This window comes from Pogona vitticeps, chromosome 12 (assembly GCF_051106095.1).
Source record: "Pogona vitticeps strain Pit_001003342236 chromosome 12, PviZW2.1, whole genome shotgun sequence".
NCBI classification, from domain to species: Eukaryota; Metazoa; Chordata; class Lepidosauria; order Squamata; family Agamidae; genus Pogona; species Pogona vitticeps.
The window spans coordinates 1,241,451-1,253,465 of record NC_135794.1 but is presented as its reverse complement, the minus strand read 5'-3'; the positions used below and the strand labels follow the sequence as shown (position 1 = coordinate 1,253,465).

At 47.3% G+C, this 12,015-nt stretch overlaps 1 protein-coding gene across 1 annotated transcript in view; it reads left to right on the top strand.

Annotated features, from left to right (window-relative positions):
- The window catches only part of RAB8B (RAB8B, member RAS oncogene family), a 28,085-nt gene extending 18,480 nt beyond the window's left edge, over window positions 1–9,605 (top strand). The window contains exons 5-8 of the mRNA XM_072981647.2: window positions 1,304–1,393; window positions 2,723–2,788; window positions 3,749–3,799; window positions 5,438–9,605. Coding sequence (XP_072837748.1) covers window positions 1,304–1,393; window positions 2,723–2,788; window positions 3,749–3,799; window positions 5,438–5,530 — 300 coding nt within the window. The 3' untranslated portion in view covers window positions 5,531–9,605. The remainder of the gene's footprint in view (window positions 1–1,303; window positions 1,394–2,722; window positions 2,789–3,748; window positions 3,800–5,437) is intronic.
- The last annotated feature ends 2,410 nt before the right edge of the window (window positions 9,606–12,015 follow it).

The window sequence follows — 12,015 nt, the reverse complement described above, 5'->3', positions numbered from 1 at the left end:
TCTGCAGTGAGCAAAATTGAGGATACTCACATAGTAGAGAATACTAACAAAAATGGTTGAGGGTGGGAGAGAGGTCAGATTAATACTGATTACTTTCTTGGGGAGGGATTAGAGGAAGATGACGTTTTCTGTGATGTGGGGTGGGGGAGATTAATCAAGGGCTGCTTAAACCAAAATTTAATGGGCTGCCAATGTTTCTATTTGCGGTCTATGAATGCTTGAGTGGGGCTGGTGAGGTACAATTTCAGTTTGATCTTTGATTAATGACTTCCCTCCCTTGTGCAGTCATTTTGCTTAGCTCTGAGCTGAAGCCTTGTTCATTTCCTCCCTCACGTGTTTATGGAGCGCTGCTTACCACTCACTGCCTATTTCATCTCCGGCAGAGCAAGGGACCTCATTCAAAACATAGCGGTTGCTCAGTAGAGTAACGCAAGCAACAGTTCAAGAGACAGGGCTCTGCCAAGCATAGGATCAGAAGAGGGAGCAGTGTGGGAGGGGAGGGCCCCAGATGCTCCCGGAGAGGCCCTGAAAGAGGATGCTTTTGGGCCACATGGTTTGATTTCTGCCCTTGGTGCTGTGCTTCTAGTTGTATGTGACATAGCATCCAGCTCATCTGCACCAACCTGTCCTTACCTCTGCATGCTATTAAATATACTGCCCAACTTTGTCTGCAAAAAATAGCTTTGAGCATACACTTGAAAGCACACACCATGTTTGTTGTGGAATAAGATTTGACCTTGTGTGTTCAAATAACTTGTCTCCTTTCCGGATGTCTGCCCGAATTGATCTTTTCTGTATCCATACCTGCAGTCAAAGGGGTAGGGTTTATATTCCACATTGAGAGGATAGTGTAACACAGATCCATGTTCCATATAACTAGGTAATAACTGTCCCGGTGCATTTGAAGACCTTACGTCTCTTCCTTAGGAAAAAAAAAGCTACAAGGGTGGATGTGAAATGTTTTTGTTTTTAATTTGGTGACACTTCATACAAACAGGCCAGGACAGATCAGCCCCTGTAGTTATTTCTGTGGCTGATAACAGAGATGTAGCTGTTGCACATGATTCTCAGCAATGAAGTGCATACTTTGAGAGCTGAGAAAATTGTGCAGTTCAGTATAAGTAAAGTGTCTCCTCCTTCTCCTGAGATAATTGTGTGTAGTAGGTAAGAATAATAACACAGCACCCTCCCCCACCTGTTGCCTCGGAAGAGGTTTGATTCCACTTTAGTTGGTGCATCAGTATTTGGTTGAACACATTTTGTGACATAACTGTATTCTTCACTGTGTGCTTCCTCCCTTCAGCATGCATCCTCCGATGTAGAAAGAATGATCCTGGGCAATAAATGTGATATGAATGAGAAAAGGCAAGTTTCGAAAGAAAAGGGAGAGAAGGTAAATCTTACTTGCTTACTTATTTGTGTAGCTTTATACGCCACCCCATTAGTGCAATGCACTTTCTTGAGACAGTGAGTGATACAGGAAGGAAACTTGCTCAATTGTCTTCTGATATCTAGCCATCTGTTTTGCTCCATGGATAGATGCCCTTCACTATCTCAGAACTAGAATTACTGGGGTGAAATAGTAAGACAGGACAGGAGTCCTAATTGCCAGATTGTCAAATACAGCCAGGTAAGGAAGTGCCGGTCACAGTTTCAGGTTTACTGTAGTGCCGGCAGCCAGACTGACAGGTGAAAGAGTCAGTAGGTGGAGTTCAGAAGGACTCCACCACCAGATTGACTCGCTTCCTTGGACTTGCATGATCAGATGACAGCTACCAGTGCTGTCCGTCTTTTTAGGGTAGGGAAATAGTAGGAAGAAGGTAGAGCGGCAAAGCCCCATGAATCAGGCAGAGGAGAAATCATGCTATCTCACCCATCATTCTGCCCCTTTACACCCTTTCTCCCTAGAGGCTAGTGTAGGAGACCCTTCGGATATCCTATAGGGGAGGGCTAGAAAGGAGCTCCCGGTGCAGTTTCGGGCTGAGAGGCTGGTGCTGTGATCTAAGGTAGGGTTGGGCTTCTGCCGTCGACCATCCCTGCCATCTGGTTCTACTCCACAGTGTCTAAGGGTGGCGAAAAACTGCTCCATTAAATGGGGTTGGGGAGGCTGGGTGGAATGCTGCAGGCCGGCGGTTGCACAAAGGGTAGCTCCTTTGGGGCTTTAGATGGGTTCCGTTGTCTGAATTTTTCCAGTTGCCTTAAAAAAATGTGGAACTTCCATTTTAATTCCTGGAGTTCATGCGTCTCTGACCAGATTCCTATTAAGCAAAAGCCTGTGGCCTGCATTTGCTGCTTGTACCAGCTGTTGGGTTGGCATCTTGCTGAGGCAGAACTGAAAGTAAAAAAGGGTGAGCATGAATGCAGGGTGGAAAGTCTTGAAATGTAAACCACCGGTGAAATACACAAGGTGGAATCCCTCAAGCCCTTGTACTGCCTTCTGTCTGTGGTGATGGCGGCTGGTTCAGTCCTGCACTCCACCCTGGTTCCCATAAGGGTGGGGCCCTCCTGGAATAAACCTCCCAAGAGGCAAGTGAAAGGCAGCCCTCCGGAGGGATAGCCATGTGTAGTGGTGATCCACGCTGTGAATGACTGAAAGAGCCCTCGCTCTTCATTTCAGACTACTTGTGACTCTCCATTGTGCCGTAACCAATAGTTTTGACTCTCCTATCTGTTGAAAAGTAACTCCTGAAATGCTTACAACAAACTCTTAACACTCTTGCAGTTAGCGATCGATTATGGAATCAAATTTCTGGAGACAAGTGCAAAATCTAGCATAAATGTGGAAGAAGTAAGTATGACTTGAATCGCACACAGCAGATTTTTAAGTCTTTAGCTTTGTATTCATCAAATGAGTGTCATGACCTAGACAGTGTCCAGATCTCACACGTGTGCTTGCCACGGTTGCGGGTCTTGGGCCCTCACAAGACATTACCACTGGGAGATTATTTATGTGGCCACTAATTTCTCTTCCAAGCTTTCTGGCACACTTGGGGGTTTGTGATCTGGCCGGGGGGGTGTGTGTGGTGAGAGGAGGGGAAGCAGGATCTGTTATGTCTCACCCAGTGACTTCATGGAGCATTGCAGACGTATGGGGAGGGACTGCATCCCATGAGTGGAGTCTATGCATTGGATACAGATTGGCTAGACTAGAGACCTTGTTCACTTGCATCTCCAGTGAAAAAGATCAGGCAGCAGCTAATGAGAGAGCTTCCCCCTCCCTGGGAATCCGAGTTGTGGGCAGAGGTGGGAGACCGTGTTGGTCTGGATAAATGCTCTGACTTGGGAAACAAAATATTCCACGTGGCAGCTTTCCTTCTCCAGAGTCTGGAGCATTGGGAAAGAGGACTCTGCCCTTTCTCCCAAGACTCTGCCCAAGGTGAAGAACGCAAAGAAAAGGACAGCCGGGTCCCGTTTCAGTTAATATTTTGCTCTGCAAGATGGTAGCTCCGGCTACCAGAGGTTGCCCTTGGTTTACAATGAAAAATGGTGATGCGGGCGGTTCTGACTGCCGCCATTGCCCACCGTTTTGTACATGCATTAGCTTGTCAGAATTGCACCCTTGTGTTTCTGACAGTACAGGGAGACTATATTGACCAGTCTGATCCTTTAAGAAGATGCTTCTTCCCTCATTTGAGTCCTTTGGTCAAGAGGAGCCCTTGACCTTGCATGCCAGGTGCCTAAAAAGTACAGGGTCTCCGATATTTTTTCCCATTTGTCCGATCGTTCTTTTTCATTTGTTCATTTTCAGGCCTTCTTCACTCTGGCACGGGATATTATGACAAAGCTCAACAGAAAAATGGTTCGTTTCTCTCGTTATGTCTCTTATAATTAATATATTTTATACATTAAGCAAGGGTTCTCCCATCTTGCCCAGCCTTACTTGCTCGCCTAAATTTTTGGTACTTGCTTAGGCAAACTGGCAAACCTCTGGACCTTTTAGCCTCATGCACAGGGCCTCAGTCAAATTTTGTTTGTTTGTTGTTTTATTCTGAGTGTGTGCTGCTTTATACCACCCCGTAGCGCTTAAAGCACTTCCTGGATGATTTACAGTTCAATTTTACCGGCTACACATTGTCCCCCGCCCAACAGCTCGGTACTCATTTTACTGACCTCGGAAGGATGGAAGGCTGAGTCCACCTCGAGCCGGCTAACTGAGCCTGTTGGAATCAAACTTGGGTTAGGAGCAGCGTCTTGACTGCAGTTTAACCACTGTGCGAGGAGGCTTCAGTGCCAATCTGCTCTGAAACATCTATTCTGTGCTTCAGTAGAGGTTGTCTACTGAACAGCCTTGTGGCTCAGAAAAAACTTGAACAAAAGGTCGTTTTGTTAGCCATTGTCTGAACTTAAGTAATCAACTTGAGCAAATCAAATAGTGCGTGTCAGGGTTGCTCATGGAATTGGGAGTGTGGAAGTGACATTCCTTCCCCTTCACTCAGAAGCAACATTCGGCACCGTTTCTTCCCAAGTTCTTCCCTTAGGAGGCCCTCGCGCAAGCCACTGGGACAGCTCATAAGGAGGCCTGCAATGTCATGTCGCCCAAGCTGATCTGATGAGAACCAGCAGTTTCTTATCATGTGCTTTGCCACCTGCAAGCAAGTTGCAGTGTGTTTTTTTCTGGGAAGATGCTCTTTCACACCCTCTCCTCAAGGGGACTTCTGGTCCTTGGAGATGTAAGCAACAAAGCAAGACATGTGATCTCCTTCCCATTCTAGACCTCCCCCAAAATGATCTACAGAACAGGTGTATCTGATGCAGAGCTAACTTGTCAGGCATTATAGGATTAAATGCCAGTAGGTTTCTGTTGGTGTGTAAAATTCAAATCAGGAACACTATTGGATGCATCTTTTATTTCTTTCTTGTTTACTCTTCATCTGTTTTGAACAGGAATTCTGTTCTGTACCCGTGAGCATTTCTAATGGGTACTTGCTAACATGGCTGTAGAAGAGGCCTCCGAAATCTTTACAAAAGCTGTGTAAAAGCATCATGCCCTGTGTGTCTCTTTAAGTGCCTGTTCTGGACACAACTAGAAGGATTCACCCAGAGAACAGGGACTCATTTGTGGTTGCAACAAGTCGTGCCCTTTGAAGCTGCCCTGCAGCTCTCCAGCACTTTTTCATTAAGTCCTGGAGATGGAATAGAATTATGTGGCCCAGAGGCAACTTGCAAGGAAGTTGGGTCAAACTAATAAATCACACAAACATTCGGTCAGCAGCATCTGAGAGAAGGCATTTTGGACTTCCAGATGCTTTAGCTTCAGGCAGCCTGATTTTCTGGAGTTTAATTGCTTAGATTCAAGTTTGGGCCCACCACTGCACAGCTGAATAGTTTTGTTTTATTAGTTCTCCTTTAGATTTGAATATTGTTGATGTGCCAAAACATTGGGCCAGACCTTATTTATTCAAAATAAAACAATGTATTTTTCTTTTCTCTCTCCTAGAATGACAACAGTTCAGCAGGTGCGAGTGGGCCAGTGAAAATAACAGAAAACAGATCAAAGAAGAGCAGCTTCTTTCGATGCACACTGCTTTGATGAACTTCTTAACAATAGACTGCAGCATACCTAGAAAGAAAAAAAAAGAAACAAACCCTTTTCCTGCTACTCTGAAAGCACAGGCTCACCTAGCCTCTAGAGCTGTTACCACCAGGCTGCTGCTGAGGGCTCTGTCTGAACGTAGAGTGCACTAAACCAAGAGAAATGGATTTTAGTTTGCTCTGCTTCTCAACATGTTCGGCTCCTTCGTCTCAAATACGGAAGCCCTGAAGTTGAGAGAGACACATGTGCAGGAGCTCAATTCTTCCTTTCTTCTTCATTGCTTTGTTTCACTGCCTGCTTCAAAAGCTGCTAAAGTTTTCCCCCCCTCCTTTGCACATCTGTGCTAGCTTTTTGTTGCCTGTTAGAACACAGTCTTACACCTGTATTTGCACAGCTTTTTAATCTGGTAAGCATTCTCTAGCATAATTCTATTCCAGGTATTTCTCCCTCCCCCCCCCCCTTCTTTTCCTGCTGTGCTGTAGAAGGCTAGGGTTGGATTCCACTGCACAGTACACAGGGGGCAGGATCCAGCCCATCATGGGGCAGCACTCCTGCACAGAGAGGATTTCTCTGTCCCCCACCCCACCCCAGCATGTGAGGCCATGCGTTTAAGTCAGTCTGTGCTTCCCGTATTCCCACCCAGCCACCCTGCTCCACCCTGTCTTAACTTAGTTATGCTCTTGAATGTGAATTATTTTCTTGTTGAGGCCAGAAAGAAAGTTGGGTGGGAAGTACATGGACTTTCTTCTGTGGCTTTGCCTGCTGCCTGTGTGGGCAGGGTGAAGGGGGAAGAGAAAGTGCCATGCTCGCAGTTGTGCGTATGGGGGCCTGGTGGATCTCCTTGTATCTTTCTCAGGCATACAAATATGTCTGCCATATAAAAGTGGCTTTGTAACATGGCAGTGGAGAACTTAATACCTCAGGCACTGAATCTCCATGTGGGTGATAACTGCCCTTCTGTTTTAACAAATACATAGATCTGTTTATATTGACATGACTACTTCTTTTCTGAATGTAGGATATTGCTTTTCTGTCTTTTAGGTACAGAAGGTGTTCACTAACTCCTTTGTGGCAACCTAACATTAATTCAGCTCACTGATGACTTCCTTTCTGTTTCTTGCCGCATCCTGTTGAATTGAGAGGCGCTGAGTTTGTTCTGCTGTCTCAGTGCAGCAACTGTGTTTGAGTAGGAAGCGCTCGGGTTCCGGCTTGTTCCATATTGATAGAGAAGGCGCAGCGCGTGGCGTTGGCCCCTGTAGCTTTCCTTTCCTTTCAGTAAAGCAGACACTTTACAAAATCACAGCCTCTCTTCTGCAGGTAATAACTCTACTTGAGTCTTGGAGTAACCAAGTAACCTTAGTTCACAACTTTAGAAGAGACCAAAACTTAGCTGCCTTTCTCACTCAACGGAGACTCAACTGCATATAGCTCGTGACACCACTGTTTAATTTCTTATAAAACGCTGAGTGACTTTTTAAACGGGTGCTTTTGTCCCCTTGATGTGCCAAATGTGGACCTCTGCAAGTGAGAATGACTCCGCAGGGGGCGCCACCTCACCTTTGATAGCACCGCGATTGATGTTCTGAAACGTGGACCAGTAGATAGCCACAGGGGCACACACCTTTGTTTCCCCGTTAGGTACAGTCCCGCGTTGTTGACACGCACGTACATCCAAGGTGTCCCTTCTTTCCTCAGAGGGAAAGAGGCTGGCTCTTTGCAGTCAGCAGAGCTGTCTCACTGGCTTCAATCTTGGGGGGGTTGCGGTGGGCGTGGGGATCCCAAACACATTCCTCTGGGGTGGTACATCTGCGTGCTCTCCGGCTCCTGTAAACCTAATAGTATATTGTCCCAGTTACATCGTGGACTGTGTTCCTGTCCCCATCTAGTTCAGTAAATAGGAAAAGAAGTGTGTTTCAGAGTGTTCAACAGCAAAATACGAGTATGCCTGATAGCTGTAGGTCCCACATTTGAATTAAAAAAGGTTTTAGGTTGGTTTTTTTTTAAGTGCTTTCTTTAGGGCAAGTGTGACTACACTGATGAATGTCCATCTTTTTTTATCACCTCTGATGTCTTTGTATTGTAATCTGTATCTCGGGGGGGTTGTCTGAAAGCCAAAACTGACAGGTTCTGTGGCTCCCTGCTACACATTTTCTTTGCTTTACTTTGCTTCCTCTTTGTTGGTAATGTGTTTCACATTTCTTGGTTCTTTGTCTCTATGAACTTCCCTTTGAGAGAGCCTGTAACGAGTTGACTTGATGTAAAGTGCTTCTTGACGCAGCAGCACATGGGGGTAATCCACTCTGTTTTGTCTTATTAAAAAAGAATCTTGCTATTTTCTTATTTCTAGCTATGCTAAAATGTACATAATTTGAGTAAGACCATAGGCAATTCACTTTAAGCTTGGGGTGGGGATGCCGTACAGTTCACCCTCTTTCCTAAATGTTAATGTTTAGTTGTTCCTAGCAAAGGAACCTGTTGACATAATTGTCTATTCCCTGCTGAAGTTTTGATAATGTTTGTTTCATGTGGAAAAATATAATTTAGTCTTAAGGGAAGTGGGGGGGGGGGGAGCATTGATGTAGCCTGTGCAACAGTATGAAGACCTGAGGCTGCACAGGGACCTTTACATAAAGGGTGGATCTAGGCCTTTATTTTTTTTCCACCCCAGCAAATAGTATGCCTTCTCAAAGCGAAATGTCCTGTATCTTAGTGTGCAAAATCAGCCTTCCTGGCATCTGTCTTCCAGGCGCTGAGCTGCAGAAGCCATTATCCCCATGCTGCCTGGCGATAATGGGTGTTGTGGCCCAGCCCACAGGGAGGTCCCTGGGAGACAGCTAATGCAAGCCAACGGATTGTGTCACTGGAAACCCTCTCCGAGCAGTGGGCTCCATAGGCCTCCATCTCTCGACACGGATTGTTCTCAACATTTTTAGCCTTTAAAAGCTGCAACACTGTCAAGCTGGCTCCTCGTTGAGGTTATTTAAGCCTCCTCCCCCTTTATCACGCAACGCATTTGGGCCTTGCTCTACAGATCCCATTCGTTTTAACAAAAGGCAGTTTGGGAAGCTTTTTCAGGAATTGAGAGTCGATATACAGTATTTTCTTCTCCCCAAGTCCCTAGCTGACTCTTGGCTTTTCAACTGATGGGATACAATTCGAGATGTGCAGTCTTGTGGTTAATTAAACCTGTACCACTACTCCTTTCAGTTGCCCCCTTTTTTTAAATAACAAAAGAGTGCTTTGTTTTCATGTTTTACACATCTAGTAACACATTTAGATTCCCATGCTGCATATGGAGTATCCAAGTCCTGTATTGATCTTTGCATTTTCTCTGTACAGTACCTGTAAAATACTTGACAGCTTTTTTGAGAAGTATAGGGTGTTTTTTTTAATAAACGGGGGTAAATTACCATTTCAAGGTGCATTCCCACATCTTACTTTCAAATTCAAAAGAATGAAGTCCACTTCAACCAGCCAAAAGGGATGTTATGTGTTTGATTCTTCTCACAGTTTGGTGGGGAACAATGTGGAATGCTTGTCGGCAGTTGATTAAAAAAATGTGCACATGTTTCTTTAGCCGTGATGGAAATGGTCTGGTCAAAATGAGTGACCTTTTTGTAAGGCTTGGAAGATTAAGGTGGCTCATTTAAGGTCTCTGAATGGGTGTATTGTCGTATTCTGGCTTCGTAGTGTACCTTTCAAAATACAATGTTTTCTAGGTTCTGGAGAAGTGCATTCCTATGGCCTTACAAAACAAAAGAAATTCTGTGCAAATCACGTCCTCTTGGACTTAAAACTTTTAATGCAGTCTATTAAATTCAGAGAAAGTGTGGTTCAAAGTAAACGGATTCTCACATACAGTTATTCTGCCATGTGTAAAGCACATCTTATTTTTGCTCCAGAGGCATTAAGGAAGAGCTCCAGCTGATAAAGTGGACTTCTCGTGTGGTTAACTTGTAAACCTGATCAATAATTGTGTACTGATACTGTGTAAAAAGATGAAAAGGGGGGGGGTGTTATTTCAAGTGAACTCTTTTATAACTGTGCGTCTCAAATAAAATGACATAATTAAGTGTGTAGTTCTTGTATGAAACCTACAGTGTGATCACACAAGAGTTGCAGAATGCTGTAACTGGATCTTTAACGTTGGAAAGAGCTACAAGGTAAGAGATGAGCGTCTCCAGGAGCAGCAAAAGAACACATTTTTAATGTTGACACCTCAGATTTAAGGTGTAAGAATGTAGTATATTGGACGAACGGCATTATTCATAAGCACCACGCAGCAATGTGTAGGCCATTTTGTGTAGTAAATGTTTGTGTGCTGGTATTTATTGAAATACAGCTTTGAAGACCTGACAGAGTGAAAGGATGCATCAGTGGCATGTATTCTCATGGTGCAGAATGAGAGCTGAGTATCTGGTCCAGTTCAGTGGGGAACGGAAATACTTTTTTGGGGGGCGGAGACCCCTAGGCAGGTTTTTCGAGACCACTTGGTCCCGCCTTGTGCCCAACAAGGTGACCTCTTTCTCTTCCCAAACTTAAGAGAAGGTTACAGGTGAGTACACGGAGGGGGGAGGGTTTGCCCTTTTCTGTGGTGACCCCATTCTTTCCAGTTGGGGGGGCCACCCTTCATCCCTCATGATGAGCTGAAAGGTGTGCTAGGAAGAGAAGAGGCCTGGGATGCTGCCCTTGAACTGATGATGGAGGCCCCATTGTATGCAAAAAGAAATGTGTGCAGGAGACCCATCCCACCCCCTCAAGGCCTCTGGGTACCGAATGAAGGCTCCGGCTGGGCAGGCAGGCAGGCGGGAGGGAGAGAAGCGCTTCCCTGTTGATGGCAGGACCTCCTCCCTTGGGGTTTTTTTTGGGGGGGGGGGGAGAGAGAAGGGCTGCTGCCCACTTGACCGGTGGCATTCATTCATTCATGGGAAAGGGCTGGCCTCCTCGGGTGTAGGGACAGGGTGGAGAGAGAGAAGCCTTTATGGCCGCCCGTATCCTGTGGCCTTCTGCCCTTCGCGCCCCCCCCCCCCCCGAGGATCGCCTTCCTGGTGCCGGCAGCCTAGCCTGCTGGTCGCATCCCGGTGGGCGGCGGAGAGGCTCGGGGAGGGGGGGGGCTGGGATGACACGGGCCGTGTGTGGGGGGGGGGGACGCGGCTCGGGCTCTCTCCCGGGAGGCGGCTTCTGGACCCCCCCCCCCCACTACCACCACCTCAGCCTGCAGGGTAGGAGCCCCGCCGTGCCCGCCTCCCTTCTGAGAGCAAGCGGGGAAGCGCCCACCTGGGAAAGGTGGGGCGGCCCCACCCGCCCTGGAGGGGGAGGGGAGACGCCCCCGTCCCTCGAGCGCGCGCGCGCCTGCCATTCATCCAGCCAGCCGGAGGGCGGGTCCCCCGCCGGGCTGAGCGGCCCCTGTGAGAGAGAGAGAGAGGCCGGGGGAGGGGGGCCCCTCCCTTCCCCTGAGGAGACCGCGCTCTGCCCCGAGGAGCCTGCGTTCGCCGGCGAAAGAGGGTCCCTCCGAGCCCTCCCCCCCCCGGGTGGCGGTAAGCGAGCAAGCGGGGCAGGAGCCCCCCCCGTCGAGGGCGCGGTCGGCCTGTCGTTGCCCCCCCCGGTCGAGGGAAGGGGCCGGCCTGAGGAGGGGGAAGAGGGAGGCCCCCTCGGCGCCCTGAGGGAATGAAGGGACCCTTCCCGCCCCCCCCCCCCTCAGCCGCCGGTCCCGAGGCTCTCCTCCTCGTTGTCGCCTCCGGGAAAGGACCGAGTTGGTCCTTCTCTCGCCGGGTTCGAACTTTCCCGCCGGCTTCCTCTGAGGGAAACTTTGAACCAGGGAGGGAGAGACACGAAGCAAGGGGGGGGGGTTGCGGTTGCGGTTGGGGGGGGCGCCTTCCAGGCTCCCTGCTCTGGTTTTAATGTCAGCTTTCGTGTCGTGAGGTGCCCCCCCTTTTTTTGGCTTTTGTTTGGTGTTTCTTGCTAAATGTTACCATTATTATTATTATTATTTGGCTTTTCCTGTTTTTCATGGACGGCAACCCCTGCAGCAACAGAAATAATAATAATAATGATTATTATTATTTTTCCTCAGACTCCCGCAAGACGCTACCTTGCCCCCCCCAAAGGGCTGCGGGGCTCGGCAGCTCTTCCCAATAAAACCTGTTGAGTTTCTGACTGGACAGAGTTAGGTCAAAGGGGGCAGGATCCCCAGGCCTGCGTTATTCCCTCCCCCCTTAGGATCCTCTCACCTTTTATTTATTTGTTATTTAAATATAAATGTTTGTATTTCTCCTTTCCCCTTAAAAGAGAATGGGCCAATTCCTAGTCATTCAGCACCGACCAGGACCAGCATTTGGCGGGGGGGGGGCTCTGTTCCTTGCAGTTTTTAAATTTATTATTATTATTATTATTATTATTATTATTATTATTATTATTATTATTATTATTAGGGGGGGAGTTGTCTAGTCTGATGGAGAGTTTTTATATATATATATATATAT